Source organism: Sorex araneus, chromosome 4 (assembly GCF_027595985.1).
Source record: "Sorex araneus isolate mSorAra2 chromosome 4, mSorAra2.pri, whole genome shotgun sequence".
In the NCBI taxonomy this organism is placed as follows: domain Eukaryota; kingdom Metazoa; phylum Chordata; class Mammalia; order Eulipotyphla; family Soricidae; genus Sorex; species Sorex araneus.
In genome coordinates this window covers 114,217,043-114,235,119 of record NC_073305.1, presented here as the reverse complement: position 1 = coordinate 114,235,119, position 18,077 = coordinate 114,217,043, and the positions used below count along the sequence as shown (strand labels likewise).

Below are 18,077 nucleotides of genomic sequence, written 5' to 3'. Positions count from 1 at the left end.
GATCATATTCAACAACACAAAGAACTGGAATTAGATCAATATAAGGAATTATTCAGAGTACAGAAATAATTCCTATCAAGCAGACCTGAAGACTGAAATGATTCAAAGTTCTTATACTGATTATAAAAGACAAATAAATCCAAAATGTGGGACATTATGCAAGATTAACTGCCACATATTTTACATTTCTCTTAATAACGAATCTGGGCAGAACATCAAGATTTATTTTTTAAAAACAGATATAAAACTAAGTAGACTATGACTACTAAGAAGATAAACTGGCTACTTTAAAATTTAAGCCTAAATCAGAAAATCAGCCACATGAGTAGTAAATACAGAAACTGGTAGGGGCTAACAAAAATCACATTTCCCTGGTTTTAAAAAAAGTATAAAAATCTTTTTTTTAATTTAAAATTTTTTAAATTTAAATTTTGACGTGATACCTAAATAGTGTCTGGGTCATGTCTGGCCTGGGCGTGCTTGGCAAACCAGAGCTTCCCACAGGCAAAGTGTGTGCCCCAGTCCTTTAGACCACGTCCACTGCCCCAAAGTACAAAAATCTTATCTTCCTCTATCTTCAATAATGACACAGTTATTCAAATTGTAACCTGTATTTGGGAAAGGAAGGCAAGTAACGTATCAAAGAAAACTAAGCCTACTATAATGTTTCATTACAATTGAAAATCTGGCTTTCTGTTGACCAGATTAAGTTACACTGAAAATCCAGGTAACTCGAAAGCCAAACACTCAACCAACCTGTGACCTTTAATCCTATTCACATGGACAAGATCAGCATTGCCAGGATCTAAGGGATCACTGGATAGTGCTGGCTGTGGAAAGGGGCAGGGTGAGGAGGGAATGTTGGGAGATGTCTAACTCACACATGCAGTTCCCTGAAGACTAGTTTTCTAAGCAAGAGGCAGCCACACTTCACATCTATTTGCAGCCTACTTAATTGAAATTGAGTAAGCTAAGCCAACCCCATTCATTTTTATACTGTAAGAAAAAAGTCACGGGGCTGGAGACATAGTACAGGCAGGTCACTGGTAATGCTGACTAAAACAGCTTTGATGAAATGCAAAAGACACATAAAAAAAAAGGGGGGGGCAAGGAATTGGAGACAGTGTGATTATATTTTAAAATTTGCTTAATTCATTAGGCATTTTTCTTTGCAAGAAAAGGAATGAAACCAAAAGAATGTCAGATTAAAAAGCCTGAGGGGCTGGAGGAATAGCACAGCGGGTAGGGTGTTTGCCTTGCACGAGGCTGACCTGAGTTCGATTCCCAGCATTCCATATGGTCCCCTGAGTACCGCCAGAAGTAATTCCTGAGTGCATGAGCAAGAAGGAACCCCTGTGCATTGCTAAGTGTGACAGGTGTGACCCAAAGAGAAAAAAAAAAAAAGCCTGAAAATCACTACACTAAATTAAGGACAAAGGGAAAAAATACAAAACCCAGGCTAGTCTCATTAATGTTTAAAAGAAGTGGTTTTCTTTAACCAACCTAAGTGATTATATCACTATATGGTAAGTGACTAAAAAAAACCCGTTAATATTTAAATGTATTAAATACTTTATAAGTTCTCATAAAATAAAAATGTTTCCTTAACTAAGACAGAAAGACAATCATTTAGTAATCATTAAAAGCAATCATCTGGCAGGTCAATAGAGGGAGTGTTCTGCTTCATCATGCAGAAAGCCAGTAATTTCAGGTTAAGAACTGATTACATAAACATCTGACTGAGACAGGCTATAAGGAGAGGCTGGTCAACCCACAGCTAATACAAAAATCTTCGGAGTAAGTTCTCAAGTTCTAAACCAACATTGCAACTATAAAGCAGCACTAAAAATTAATCAGAAATGTAAGCCTGCATTTGTATCGCTTTATCAATGAAGGCAAGAATTTTAAAAGTATACAAAATTATTCAGATTTTCTTCAAAGACAACATAAAATAATCCTTGATCGTAAGTGTAAAAGAAGCCAATCAGGCATAACTCTGAAGCCTTGGTATTTCATCTTAGACACCACTGCTCCTGAGAAACTATCCTATCTCTCAAATGGAAGTTGAGCAGTTGTACTGTGCAGTCTACATTTCATTAGCACCTTAAATCTCACTCTTTCAGAGCACTTATTATTCTGCATTGAAATTGCCTGTCTACCTGTCCACCTCCATAGGGTCTAAATTCACTATAGATAGGGTCAGCTTATTATCACATCAATGGTTCCATATATTAAGCACCAAAATTTTTTTGAATGGACAAATAAGCTAATGACTATGCAATGAAGTGTTCCAACTGAGTACAGAATCATTTCTCTGTTCTCTCACTGGTTAGTGTGAGGGTGCAACTAGAAATCAAGGTTCCTTTTGTGGAATACCATGCTCTTTTTAGTTTGTCAAAATGGATCAATTTCATTCTATTACATAGTTAGGAGTGACTTGAATAAGATCAAGTATATGCATATTTTAACTGATGCATCATATTACCCTAAATTACAAGAAATAGTGTTGATAATACATGTTAGAGATGATTCTATTTGTGGGGAGAGATTAGGGTGAGACTTGATGGGTGCTCACGGACTCTATTCAGGGTAATTCCTGGCAGTGATCAGAACTGATTTTTTTTTTGTTATGAAGAGTCATTTTATGACTACAAATTTGGTGTTTTTTTTTTTTAAGGCAAACCTGCAAATTTTTGGTTAAGAACATAGACTCCAAAGTCACTGCATGACAATTTATAGGAACTGGGCTTGTGAGAAATACAACAGCTCCTTTAATGACATCATTTTGTTTCATTCAATACTGTTTCATTATGATCATGAAAGAATCATTTCAATGTTGAAAGAAACCACGTTACGCTTTTGTTTAAGAGGCTTAGCCTAATTCTTGTTTCTAGAACATATTGGATTGGAATTTACTAAGTATTTATTACTTTTTATTGTTTGTTTTTGGTGCTTAGTGAAAATTAGTAAGAATCAAGAGCTGATTCTTACACACACTAAAAAAACCTTAAAACTCACTTACCTAAAAATAGTCATTCTACGTGTCTTTGTTTTTTTTCGTGTCTTTTGTTTTAAAAAGAGTTTTAACAACTCAAGTAATTTTCTGATTTTACTGAAAACCCACAGAACTCTATGTTGTTATTGTTTTTTGGAGTCACACCCAGCTTACTCCCAGCAGGGCTGGGGGACCATATCTGATGCCAGGGATACAGACCTGGCTCAGTCACATGCAAGGCAAACAGCCCATCCACTACACCATCTCTCTAGCCCTACTCACAGGTCACTCTAGAGAACTGAGAAACCACAGGCAACTCTGGAGATGTTATTCAAGTGCAGGATTGGCAATCTCTGTTCTGAAAGAAATATTTTAATGGTTTATTCTCATGTAGCTTTTGCATGGATAAGTCTAGATCAACAAAAGTTTGATTACTGCTATTTAGGAAGCATCTAACAGACTCTGGAGTGGTGTCATTTTTCATAATACAGCTTATAATATCATTTAAACAGGATTTGCATTATTTAGATACCAAATCTCTAATCTCTTTGAACTTTGAATATTTCAGCGTGTTTATTTCCAGATAAAAGGGAATTTAAGAGAAATATTTCCTGTAAGCTGCTGCTTAGCAAAAAAACTGAAACTAAAAAAAGTTATGAAACTACATTTTTAGCTGTATCTTACCTCATCTTTCCAAAGTGACATTCAGGGATCATTTTAAGCTAACTTTCTCTGATGATCTGACTTGTTCCAGATAAGTGTATGTTTTAAGTAGATGAGCACCTGATTTTCTAAATTCAAATAATTCCTATTAAAAGCACCTAAAAGTGACCAACATTCTTTGCTTCCCCAAAGTGGGAAATCCAGCATGGAGGTTCTCAGATTCCTTTCTTCTGCTGTGGCTACACTCTACCCTGCCCTTACTTAGCGGCTTAATCCTCAGTACCTTTTCTTTTTTTCCAAGGGAGAAGGAGGAGTGGGGTGCAGAAGGTGTCAGGTCCGGCAATGTTCTGGGGTAACCCCTGGCTCTGCACTCAGGAATCACTCCTGGTGGTAATCAGAGGACCACATGGGATGCCAGGGATAGAACCAAGGATGGCCACATGCAAGGCAAGTGCCATACCTGCTGTACTATCTCTCTGCCCCCCCCCCACTCAGTACTTGTTAATATTCCTATATTTTTTACCTCAGCTTAGCAAAATTACTGAAATGTTACTATCAATTTATTTCTTCTGCATAATTCAGACATGCCAAATCCAGACTGTATCTTAGTAAAGAAGTGAAAATTATCACAATTTGAGTTTAGACCTGGATTTGACTCCTGTACCATCGCAGTTAAGAGATGTTAGGCAAATCAAGTTAAATTCTCACTGTACTTAGCTTCCTCTGTAAAGTGTTTCTAACAGTATCTGCTGCAAATGTTTTGCAGGAAAATGAAGTTATTAACATAGTGTTCTGCAAGCCTCCATAAGAGGAAGTTACCACTATCACTACTACTATTATTGGTCTGTTTTCCTAACCTACTTTAGATTTTTTTTGTGTGTGTGTATTTTTAGTTATTATAACACTGAGATTTACCACGCTGCTCATAATACAGTCGTTTCAGGTATTAAATATTCCAACACCAGTCCCACCACCAGTGTGTCTTTCCCTCCACCAATATCCCTAATTTCCCACCCATCACCACAGACTACCCCCTTGCAGGCACAATCAAATTTACTTCGTGGTGTTAGCTGCAACACAAAGACAAATAAAATTATCAAATCCTAGATCAAAAAGAGTCAATTTTGCAATTTGTGGTCATTGTTATGTCTATAAATGATATTACTAAAGTCACTGTCTGAGGATCTACTATGCTGGTTAGTGCGAGCTGAGCCTACTGGGTTATTGTTTAGGCTCATTGAGCTTGGTGGTCCTTCTATGCAACTTTCCAGTCAGATTTGCTGTGATCATTGGACTGACAGTACTATAAAATTTTGAGGTGTCTATGTTCCTGTGAGATCCTGGAACCTTAGATCTGGAACACTTTGGTGGCTTGGCAGTTTGATGAGATTCAGTAGCGGATCTGGGCCCTTTCTAAGTTGGAGGCTGTTGAGTATGGCTGTGGGATGATGTGCCTTCAGGCAGAAAGGGGAATCTGCCTGCCCCCATTCTGAGAAGGCGCCAGAGTTCTCAGCCTGGACTAGTCTACCTAGGAAGGTTCGGGAGTCTCATGTCCTTTGGGAGACAAAATGCTGGGCCATTCCTAGATTGGTGTACTATCTCCTAATCTGTAGCCCAGGTACAGCAAAATCAAGGAGAAGCAAAAAGAGAAGAACAAGTTCATTCCTGAAGAAGGAATCTATGAATTTGGGAATATCCACCTGGATAAGGAAGACAATCACTAATCATAAAGGTTAAAAGAAACCCAGCAAGAACCATGGTCTGAAATATATATAATGACTTAAATAAAAAGCAAAAGGAGTCTCAGAAATATTTCAGCTGAAACATACAAATACGTAGCAACTGACATTTTAGAAAATGAAATAAAGCATGTTTTCAGTGGCAACTAGTTTCCATGGGGAATAGCATGAAATTAGTTTTCTATCTGAAGCTGCACCTGCTTGATCACTAGCATTTGTGTTATTAATTCACTGAACTTAAAGTGTTTTCCATGTGCATTTTCCTCCTACTGTGTCCATCTGTTCTTTTCTTGTGGGCCCAGGGAAAACCAAGACTAAATAATCAGTTCTCAGATTTCCTTATAATACTTTCATATAAGTGCTTACATCAACTGGGAAAAATTTAAAAACTGTAGGCAGACATTTAACTTAAACTAAATTTTCCTTTACTCAAGATGTAAGCAGTCATTATTATTATTATTATTTTTTTTTGCTTATTGGGTCACACCTGGTGATGCACAGGGGTTACTCCAGGCTCTGCACTCAGGAATCACCCCTGGTGGCCATATGGGATGCTGGGAATCGAACCCGGGTCTACCGCGTGCAAGGCAAATACCCTACCCGCTGTGCTATTGCTCCAGCCCCAGTCATTATTTTTAATGGAAGACTTAAAAAGTTACCACATAAATAAGTTAAAGTCAAGGGGTTACAGTAGATTATAATTTTGATAATGACACCAAAATAACACCAAGACAGTTTATTGCTATAATATTAATTTATGAGTTATCCAAAGCTAATGTAGACAGAGTCAGCCCATGTAGGGTACATTATCAAACCAACTGCCTACATAAGAATGCTATTCATCAAGGTCAGCAACAACCTCCTTCAAGCATGCAGTTCATTCCTCCATAATTCTGTAGAAACAGATTATTTTTACTCAAATAGATCAAGGTCATGATCAACTCCCTTTCCATGACGAATTACCCTGCTATGTCAAGCTGGCTGAATTAAAATTATCCATATCCCAAGCTCTCTTAGCACTAGATTTTACACTGGTAGTATAGTGCTGTTCAGGCCTAGTTGTGCTAGGAGACACCAAAGCAACACTGTTTGGTGCTGAGAGGACCATCTGGAGACAGGGATGGAATTCAGTGCCTTCACATGCATAATATGCAGGCACTGAGCTCATTGAATCATCTCCCTGGTCCCATTTTTGAAACTTCTTAACACTCAGAATTCTTGAGGAAGGTGTTACTTTGGCAGGCTTAGAGAAAACCAAAAAAAAAAATAAATAAATAAACAAAAAAAAACCTTACCTCAGCAGCTGTAAAGCTGAAGCATATTCTTCTGAATCCCATATGTTTTTTTCTAAACATGTGCAGTACAGCTCTCTGATCTATAAGTGAACAGCACATTCACAAGGAACCATGAGTGATGCACTGTTTGCACATTGCTGGTTTGTCAAATAGTTAAGACAAAAAATATTGCTAATATGACAACCATTTCTTTCAGATGACAAGAGATTTAGCTTATGTCACAAGGTTCAAGCTTACATTCTTACATAATTTTATCTATCCTTTAAATTTCTGGGTGAAGAGGAGTTAGGATTATAGAATTCTTCTACTGATATCTACTCTTCAGATGTTTCATAGATTTATGGTATGACCCAAATGACAAAAGCATAATTTTGAAAGGAGACATACTGCTTTCCTTATAGTTCCTGGTGTATTACAAGGTTAATCACTAAGCATATTCCTTTTCCCAAACACTACAGTGGAAAAGCAGCTCTCAGTAAAAAGATAAAGAAATATTAAACTTAAAAAGCCTTAGTGCAAATACACTGTAAGAGAAGCAATACCACTGGGACTCTGGTTCTTTAAAGTTGTGGGCATCAAAACAGTAAATATTGTTTCAATCATCAATAACAGGTGTTGCTGAAATGGGCTTAAATTGTGGTATTATTACAATTTTGTATCCATTTCAAATTCTAATAACCAAATGTTAAAGCAAAATAAGAAACTACTAATATTCTCATTTCATAGATTGTAAAAGAGTAAGTTATGTTTACCTGTCGACCTAATGGGTACTTGGGAAGAGAAGAGGTGAACTTATGAAGACATTTCAAAACCAGGAAGTAATTTGTATGATAAACATGCAGATTTTCTAGTAATAACTGTGTCTCTTCCTTTAAAAAAAAACACAATATATTACAAATATGCAAGTCAGTAATGTATAGTAAAATTCACATATAATAGCTGAAAAAATTAAAAGTTCAAAATTATAAATTAGCCTCCTTATACCCAACACATAAGGTTAAAGTTGGCCATTTAGTTTAGTATCAAGTCTGCTAATATTTTCCACATCAGATTCAATGTGAATTTTCTCCTTTACAGCATTATCACAGTAACTTAGCCCCTCCCCCATAAAGGTGTGCAAAAACCTTGTTGGATGCATACTGATGTCAGTTATCTTGAGGAAAGCCCATTTTTTTTTTTTTGAGTTTCCCAAGTTTTCTTTATTTGTTATTACCAGATGTCAAATATGGGATTCTTGATGAGCAATGAAATTATTGTCATTTAAAAAAAATCTACCCATCCCTACTATTAAATTAAAAACATTGCTTGAAAAGCTTTGGGGTTAATCACATGGTTCTACCTATTTTTTTTTTAATTAGCTTTTTTTTTTTATTAGTTTATTTTTAATTAGAGAGTCATCGTGAGGGTACAGTTACAGATCCATACATCTTTTTTTTTTTAATTTTTAAATTTATTTATTTTTAATTAGAGAATCACCGTGAGGGTACAGTTACAGATTTATACACTTTTGTGCTTATACTTCCCTCATACAAAGTTCGGGAACCCATCCCTTCACCAGTGCCCATTCTCCACCACCCGTAAACCCAGTGTCCCTCCCACCCTCCCCAATCCCATCTCCCCCCCACCCCACCCTGCCACTGTGGCAAGGCATTCCCTTCTGTTCTCTCTCTCTAATTAGCTGTTGTGGTTTGCAATAAAGGTGTTGAGTGGCCGCTGTGCTCAGTCTCTAGCCCTCATTCAGCCCGCAACTCCCTTCCCCCACATGGCCTTCGACTACAATGTAGTTGGTGATCACTTCTCTGAGTTGACCTTTCCCTGGAACGTGAGGCCAGCCTCGAAGCCATGGAGTCAACCTCCTGGTACTTATTTCTACAGTTCTTGGGTGTTAGTCTCCCACTCTGTTATTCTATATACCATAGATGAGTGCAATCTTTCTATGTCTGTCTCTCTCTTTCTGACTCATTTCACTCAGCATGAAACTTTTCATGCCCATCCACTTAACTACAAAATTCTTGACCTCCTTTTTTCTAACAGCTGCATAGTATTCCATTGTATAGATGTACCAAAGTTTCCTCAACCAGTCATCCGTTCTGGGGCATTCGGGTTTTTTCCAGATTCTGGCTATTGTAAACAGTGAAAGCCCATTTTTAATACCCTCATTTATACCCTCATTTATAGTCCTTGCAGAGATTTGGAACTCACCAGAGAGCTCAGTACCAATGTACTTAAGAGTTGCTGAGGCATTGCTTATACCTATCCTTAAAACACTACTTGAGTTGTGTTTTAACTGAGAAGGGGAAAGATTATAGAAGAAACATCACAGGTATTTTAACAAATTCCTGTCCCCCCCCACTTTTTTGGTGGGGGTAAGGGAAGGAAGAGACATACACTTAAATAGTAGTTTTATTCACTCTGCCACTTTAAAAAAGTGAAAAAAATCTGAGGCCAATATGCTTTATAATTTAAACTCTACCAAGTAATATACAAAAATAGTGAATTTTCTCCTTTACAGCATTATAATAGTAACTTAAATTTGTATGTTAGAAACATATAAATGACCACAAATCAATTTGAAGAGTACTATTATCTTTTTTAGAACATTCTAAAACAATTAACTTTTTTTGTAGGGTAGAGGCACACCCCACTGTGCTCTGGGCTCTGGGCTTACTCTGGCTCTGTGCTTGGGATCACTCTTAGAATTGACCAGGGGATAGTGTCAGGAGTGAAACAGAGTTTGTTGCATGCAAAGTAAGGACCCTACCCTTGTACTATATCTTCAGCCTTTGAAGACTTTAAATTATTTTAAAATACTACATCCTACCAAGTGTTTTTCAGTACTCTTCTAACTGCTTGTTTCTATTAACTTTTTAGAATTATTTTAGAAATGTTTTTAGAGCGGTTTTCAACCACAGCAAAGAGTTAACTGCTGTTATAGAGAACTATGATTTGTGGCAAGGTCTTCAAGTTTTTCCTCCCCTGGTCAAATAAAAGATTATTTAATTTGGGGGCTATCTTGTTTTTGGTGTTTCTTTTTTTGAGTAATACCCTGCAGAGATCTTTTATTTTTAGCACTAAACCATGTAGAAAATAATCTCAGCTATCAATAAATTTCAATAAATCTAACTGATATAATGTAATAAATATGATATATTTTCCTAATCTCTGATTTATAAATCAATGCCTTGGTTAACCATCTATTAGTCATTACTTGAAAGTATAGGGCAAATAAAAGAAACATTTTTAGTATCAAAATGTTTTTTCCTCCCATTATTTGAGTTGGCTAGTAATTTGAAAAATTTAGATCTCTTAACATAATAATAGTAGTCAGGCTCCCAGGCACTGCCAGGGCAGTTCAGGTAATCCCTAGTACTGCAAGGTCAAAGTAGCACTGCATCCTTGGGGAGCTGCCAGTCCAGTTCACCAAAAATCACAAGGACCCCAGGCCTCTTTAAGCAGTATTTGGAAGATTCCACCCCCAGCCCCAAGGTAGTCACTATATAAGAATAGTTTAAACCACCTCCATTTGGTTTGTTACTGTTTGTCTTGATATGTGATTAAATAGATTTTCAATATAAGGAATACTCTTATATAAGAAAATACTCTTATAAGAATACTCTTGTAAGAAAAGAATTTGGGGGATCGAAACAATAGTATAGCTTGTCTTAGGCAGACTTAAGTTCACTCCCAGGCAGACTTAAGTTCACTCCCAGGCATCCTAAATAGTCCCCCAAGCACTACCAGGTACTCCTGAGTGCAGAGCCAGGAGTAACCCCAGTGCACCACCGGGTGTGACCCAAAAAGGCGAAAAAAGAAAAGAATTTGTTACTACATAATAATGACAGATCATGTCACTCATCCTTTATAATATCTATTAATTTTGTGAAGCAATTATACATACAAGTAAGTGGTATGCCAGAAATTGAACCCGAGTCAATCACATGCAAGGCAAGCACCCTACTCGTTGTACTATCACTCTGGAATTGGGCTTTCTTATGTTTATTCTGAAGTAAGTTTCAGAAAGAAAGGATAAATTCTAAAGATACCATTTACAGCTATTTATTCTCTATACAACATCACTGTATCACCATCATCCCGTTGTTCATCGATTTACTCAAGCGGGCGCTGTAACGTCTCCATTCGTCCCAGCCCTGAGATTTCAGCAGCCTCTCCTTACTCATCTTTCCCAAAGATTGGAGGCTCTTTCAGGATCAGGGGAAAGAGACCTTTTATTGTTACTGTTTTTGGCATATCATACACCACAGGGAGCTTTCCAGGCTCTGCCGTGTGGGCAGGATACTCTCGGTAGCTTGCCAGGCTCTCTGAGAGGCATATATATTAATTTCCCTCCATGATGATGTGTCTTGAGGCCGCATGTGTGAGGCATTGCCTGAGCATGTGGAAAGTGGCCTGGAGTGTGGTGGCAGTTGGGTAGTAGAGGTTGGCTGTTGGGGCTGGGTCCCTTGGGGCAGGGAGGATTCTCACCCCCCCTCCCCTGGGGCGCCATGGGTGAAAACAGCCTGGCACAGAGTCCAGTGGCATGGTTATGGGGGCCTCAAAATGACTATTTACAAAACAAATATCTTAGAATAATTTTTCAAAAGGTAAATGTCAATTTCCAAATGTAGAATATAAATAACTAAAACAAAACTTGCAAAAATTATAGGACTGGAGCGATAGCACAGCGGGTAGAGCATTTCCCTTGCATGAGGCCGACATGGGTTCGATTTCCAGCATCCCATATGGTCCCCTGTCTCTTAGGCACCGAACAGTTTTATTTTTTTAACCATCTGTGAATAACTATATGCATGTGCCTCATCACTTCTAAATCATTGTTTAATTATTGAAGTGAGTATACATTGTCTCCCATTAGAAAAATGAGATTTTGAAACCAGGAAATTAACACCAGAACTTTAATTTTTCTTCCAGTTTTGTCACAAATGTCCTTTAAAGGAAATTATATTATCTATTTAATACATACTTACAGTAGTATAAATACAGTCTGCATTTATGTTTCTGGTACTTGATCCATGTTTATTTGTTGTGTCTTGTTAGTCTCCTTTTATCCCAGATTCCATCTAAGTTAATGCTGCTTTTCTTATGTATCCTGCTTTCATAATGCAAGTTTTTTCCATGATGTATATTTTTGGGCCTTTTTCATTCATCAGTTCCAATTTCCTGTTTTCTTTTATTTTTTCTATTATTGGTTTAGCATTCACTTATAACATTTACAGCCATACCTTAACACCTCTGTGAGTATAGGACTCATTGCATTAACCATCAAAGTTCCAGCATTGTTCCATCACCAGCAAGTACCTTTATCCATCTTTTACCTATCTCGCTTTTCATTCAGTAATGACCATGGTTTCCTGAATCTAGAAGTTTGGTTTAATTTTTGCAAGTTTTTTTTGGGGGGGAGTCACACCCGGCGATGCATTATTTCTGGCTCATGCACTCAGGAATTATTCCTGGTGGTGCTGTTATATACTTTATATGGAGTATATATAATACACAAGATAAAAATTATGTGCTTGTAGTTCTTTATTTTTATCAAGGAAAAAAAAATATATGCTACAATGTCATAAAATATAACAATGTTTAGGCAATATAAAACTTCGATTGTTTTTATTTATTTTTTTGCTTTTTGGGTCATACCTGGTGATGATCAGGTTACTCCTAGCTCTGCACTCAGAAATTACTCCTGGTAGTGCTCAGGAAACTATATGAGATGCCAGGGACTAAACCCTGGTAAGCCATATGTAAAGCAAACACCCTACCCACTATACTATCACTTCAACCCTTTATTGTATTTATGTAAGGCAAGCTCCTTGCCTCTTATACTATCTTTCTGGCTAACCTCACTTGCTGAATAGATAACCACTAACTCTCAGAGTCTCATATTAAAAATTTTATTTCACTTTTTTTTCTGCTTTTTGGGTCACACCTGGTGATGCAGGAGTCACTCCTGGCTCTGCACTCAGAAATTACCCCTGGCAGTGCTCAAGACACCACGTAGGATGCTGGGAATTGAACCTGGGTTGGCCATGTGCAAGGCAAATGCCCTACCTGCTGTGCTATTGCTCCAGCTCCTATTTGATTCTATAGAAAGGAAATTGAGGCTTTAATACAGTAAATTTCTTAAGTAGATATAAAGCTGGAATTCAAATGTAAGACTTCTGACATTAATAGGATATTCCCTGTATCATGCAGTGCTATACTAATTATCACATAGTATTTTCCCCAATAAATCTTCTGTGGTAAAATACACATAGAAATGACTGTAGCACTGCACTGCAGCACTGTCATCCTGTTGTTCATCAATCTGCTCGAGCAGGCACCAATAACGTCTCCACTGTGAGACTTCTTGTTACTGTTTTTTGCATATCAAATAGCCATGGGTAGCTTGCCAGGCAATGTTGTGCAGGTGGGATCTCTCGGTAGCTTGCTGGGCTCTCCGAGAGGAAAGGAGGAATCAAATCCGGTCGGCCGAGTGCAAGGCAAACACCCTACCCACTGTGCTATCACTCCAGTCCATAGAACTGACTACCATATGTTTTTCCTAAAGTACAGAAAAAAGTTATAAAAGTTCTACTGCGAGCCAGAGCAACAGTACAGTGGGTAGGGTAGGGCATTTACCTTGCATACGGTTGACCCAAGTTCAATCCTCAGCATCCCATATGGTCCCCCGAGCACTAGCAGGAGCAATTCCTGAGTGCAGAGCCAGAAGTAACCCCTGAGCACTGCAGTGCCAAACAGCAAATAAATAAATAAATAAATAAATAAATATTAAGGGGGGGGGGAGAGAGTACAGCGGGTAGGGTAAAATAGGGTGCTTGCCCTGCATGCAGTCACCTAGGTTCTGCCCTGGTATCCCATATGATCCCCCAGGGAACTGCCAGGAGTGCAGAGCCAGTAGTAACCCCAGTAGTAACCACTGAGCATTACCTCATGTGGTCCAAAAAAACAAAAAATAAAATACATTTAAAAAAATTAAGATAGTTTCACTCACAATCAGAAAAATGAGTCAATACACTTATTTTTTTTATAGACATCTTCTGCCCTTTGAATATGGTAGGCATTCTCAGGAAACATTTTCAGAATAAGGAAACAAATTTGTGTGTTCTTTCACCATTTTCATTAGTTAAATCTCCAGAAGTTATGACTTTACATTGTTGGCGCATCTTGGGCCTTTTGGTGGTGCAGTAACTATACCTCAATTATAATGTAACCATAAAAGTTAACACTATTATAAACATACTATAACTACAATAATCAAAAATGAAAAGAAACCATGCCTTTAACAATATGTGCAATCCTAAATGAATATGGCAAAGACAGTAAATAACAAATAGCTAATAAAAGTAATAAGAACTGGGGTTGGAGCAATAGTACAGCGGGTAGGGCATTTGCCTTGCACGCGGGTGGCTCGGGTTCAGTTCCCAGCATCCCATATGGTCCCCTAGCACTGCCAGGGGTAATTCCTGAGTGCCGAGCCAGAAGTAACCCCTGTGCATTGCTGGTGTGACCCAAAAAGCAAGAGTAACAAGAACAAGCACTATGTAAATAAAGACAAAAACAGAACAAAAAATGTAAAAAGTCACTGAGAAGTTTAGATAAACGTCAATCTCTTTCTTGAAGAACAGTCTAAAATATAAAGTCATCTGTTTTGGTGGTGGTGGTGGGGGACGGGTGGGAGGGGGAAGGGACACCCAGTAGTGCTCAGGTCTTATTCTAGCTCTAAACTCAGGGACTATCCTTGTACTATTCAGGGAGACATATGTGGTGTTGGATATAAAACTGTAGTTGGTAGCATGCAAAACAAAGGTATTGTCTCTTCTGCTCCCTCTCTGTCATCTTAAACGTTAAAGTGCATTTAAAAAATATATTCCTGGTCTTTTACTCCTTTGAGTCAAGACAAACTCATGCTTCTTGTGATCATCGTATGATTTAAGAAACTATCTTTCCATTTTAAAAAAAAAAATCTATTCCTGGCTTCTAAAAATACATTCTTGACAGAAAGCTCTGGCAGGAAATGCACCTGGCAACCAGCTGACTCAGCCCTAATGTATCTAATCTTAAATGACACAGTAAACAAGAACCCAACCATTTCCACTGATTTCTAAGTTTCTCCCTACCAAAATTACCCGCATTAGGATTTGAGAATTTTCTATATTGCTCTCAAAGGTTAAAGATAATAAAAATGATTATTAAACCAAATAACATTATGGTCCAGTACAGATTCTACATTACAAATAGTATTTGAGTAAAGCTATTCACAGTACCTTTTGAGAATCTATATATTAAAAAAAAGGGCCATTAATATTTAGAACTATACAAATGCCCTCTAGGAACAAAAATTATTTTATTCAAAATCTAAAAATATCATGTTACCAAAAAAATTCATATTTATCAGTTGGGTTTGATTTGAATCTCTATTAATTTTATCATAAATTCCTAACTACTTTTTTCCTAAAATATGCCTAAAGAGTATGAAAATAAGTGTGGCATTTTTCTAATAGTCTATCAGTGAACAACTTGTAAAATAAAATAAAGATAACCAATAGAATGCTATGCCATTCAATCTCTGGTTCCAATACAGAATGTTTCCAAGATAAAGTGCATAAAAAAATATAAAAAAATATATACATAATTAATTCTGTAAGCCAGGAAAAGAAACAAACTTTGATGGAGTATGTGGGGAATATCTCTGACATGATACATAAGAAACCAATAACACTGGCTACATCCCAGGGAGGGGAAGTAGGCAATGAAGGCAGAAGGGATGTGGAGGCAGTCTTTGTACAGTATAGTATCTTTGCTTCTGAATTATGCACCATGTCCAAACATTATTTATTAAAAAAAATACCTTTGTATTTTTGAAAAATAGTCCCTTTGTTGCAGGTATAACTCATATTTTCTAAGCCTATTACTTCATTTTCTGAAATTCTCAATACGTAATTTTTTTTTTTCAAGTCAATTCTACTTAGCAGTGGGTCTCAAGCTGCAGGGTTTCTATGTGTTTGTTATTTATGACAATCTTTAAAAGAATATTAAAATGAGACTGCACACAGATTCTAAAATGCTACATGAAAAGATGAAAAATAAAAGTACTTTCCAAACAGACCACAGGAGAAAACCAGTGTTCTAATTAACACTTTTTCCTTGATTTAAAAAAAATCAAGGTTTTGTTAGTTCTTATCTTTTAGAACTAGACTTTGTGTATCTTTTCTTTTTTTTTTTTTTTGCTTTTTGGGTCACACCCAGCAATTTTTAGGTGTTACTCCTGGCTCTGCACTTAGGAATTATCTCTGGCGGTGCTCAAGGGACCACATGGGATGCTGGGAATCGAACCTGGGTCAGCCATGTGCAAGGCAAACGCCCTACCCACTTTGCTATTGCTCTAGCCCCTGCATGTCATCTTTTAAAAGTAACATTCTGTAAATATGAGTCCTAGAATCTCACAATGCAAAATGTGTAGGGTTATAGAGATGATATATGATATATGATTAATTCAATATGCAGTATGTACATATTCTTTTTCATGAAGAAAACCATACAAAGCAAACATAATTACATTCCTACCTTCAAAACTCTCTCACTGGTCAATAGTGCCACTTGTTTTTCTGCAGCTTGCATTTCCACGTGCCTAAAATTTTTACCATCCCATACACAAAAAGAAAATTAAACATTCTAAGTATTTGAACGGCATAAAAAAGCGCAAACTAGATTGGCTACCACATTCTTTTCTTATCTTCTCAAATATTATTCAAGATGACAGTCATGATTAATGGTAATTTTTAATTATGCCCATCAGCTGTACTATATAAGCGAGACTAGTCATAAGCAAAAGCCAAAATCCCCAGAGTGTTACCTACAGAAGTTAACAATGAACATTATATCCCCCTTTAAAAATACTTCTCCTTATGCCACTTTCAAATCCAACAAAAAAATTTCACAATACAAAAAAAATTAATTTTGCTCCAAGTAAAATAAAAAGGCATTTCTCCCTTCTTTTGCCCCAAACTCTATTGGAAGATATGCAAAATGTGCACTTCTTAGTTTACCTGCGGAATGATGGAAGACGTCGGATATTTTCACATTGATTATCTGATAAAAGATTTATTCTCCTTTTGGCCTCTGGAAGATTACAGCACAGAACACTGAGGGGTTGAGAATAGAAATGCTCTAATAGAGAAAGCTGAAAGAAATGTGAAAATTAAATATGTTACATTTTTATCAGTAAATCTTTTTTTCTTTCTTTTTTTTAGGGGGAGGGGCCACATCTGGCTGTGCTAAGGGCTTACACCTGTTAGTGCTCAGGGGACCTATGTGGTGCCAGAGATCAAATCTGGGTCAGCTGCGTGCAAGGCAAATGCCTTACTCACTGTATTATCTCTCTGGCATCTCAATAAATCTTTTACACTATTTTCAATATTTTACATTTTGGGGTTTTTGTTTGGGGGCCAAACCAGGCAACACTTAAAAATTACTTCTAGCTCTACACTGAAGAATTACTTCTGACAATGCAGGGGATTGAACCTGAGTCAGACACATGCAAGGCAAGCACCCTACCTGCTGTACCTTGCTCCGCCTCTCAATATTTTTTTTTAACAGCAAACATTTAAGGCACTAATGTATGTAATACTGCAAACTAATGTATAAACAGTCTCTCTTGTTTTAAGACTGTACCTTTATTCTTTTAAAACTACAGTTTTGCAGACTAGGTCAGAAAACTGTAATATCTTAAACATAACTGTAGTACTGTAGCACTGTTATCCTGTTGTTCATCGATTTGCTTGAGTGGGCACCAGTGACGTCTCCATTGTGAGACTTGTTGTTACTGTTTTTGGCATATTGAATACAAAAAAAATAAAAATAAATAAATTAGTCACCTGCAGTAGCAATTCAAAGTCACTGTTAATGTGGTAATGACCTAGGATCTAACAGCCTACCTTCTTAAATTATGGCTGCAATTCCAAAGGGGATCATTTAACTGAATATAGGAAGCTCCTAAAACATTTGGCAACAGTAAAATGCTTATGAACATGTAACAACCAAAAAATAGCTTAAAGTTAAAAGCACAATGTAACTGGAGAAATTTCTGAGAGCATTCACTAATGCTGCCCTTCTCAGGGTAATGAGTAGAAAAGATTTAAATAGCACTGGTCTAATATATATTCAAATACTTATCAAATCCTGATTCAAAATTCATTGTAAAATTAAACTGCTAAATAATGCCATGATGGCAGAAGCTCTGCCTACTGATAAAAGCACAATGATAAGTGAGGAATGGTTAATGAAAATGTATTCTTTTTAATTTGGTTTTATCCCAGGAGGAAACATGATACAGTATATAACAAATGTATTCTAGTTATTAAAATGTTACAG

The 18,077-nt window shown here is 37.0% G+C and overlaps 1 protein-coding gene across 6 annotated transcripts in view; it reads right to left on the bottom strand.

The window, feature by feature from the left end:
* Positions 1 to 18,077, bottom strand: part of ORC3 (origin recognition complex subunit 3) — a 59,843-nt gene that overhangs the window by 13,718 nt on the left and 28,048 nt on the right. For all 6 annotated transcript variants that reach the window (XM_055136940.1, XM_055136938.1, XM_055136939.1 and 3 more), the window contains 4 exons: positions 16,754 to 16,887; positions 16,272 to 16,335; positions 7,445 to 7,561; positions 6,693 to 6,772 (listed from right to left, as the gene is read on the bottom strand). In XM_055136940.1, coding sequence (XP_054992915.1) covers positions 6,693 to 6,772; positions 7,445 to 7,561; positions 16,272 to 16,335; positions 16,754 to 16,887 — 395 coding nt within the window. The remainder of the gene's footprint in view (positions 1 to 6,692; positions 6,773 to 7,444; positions 7,562 to 16,271; positions 16,336 to 16,753; positions 16,888 to 18,077) is intronic.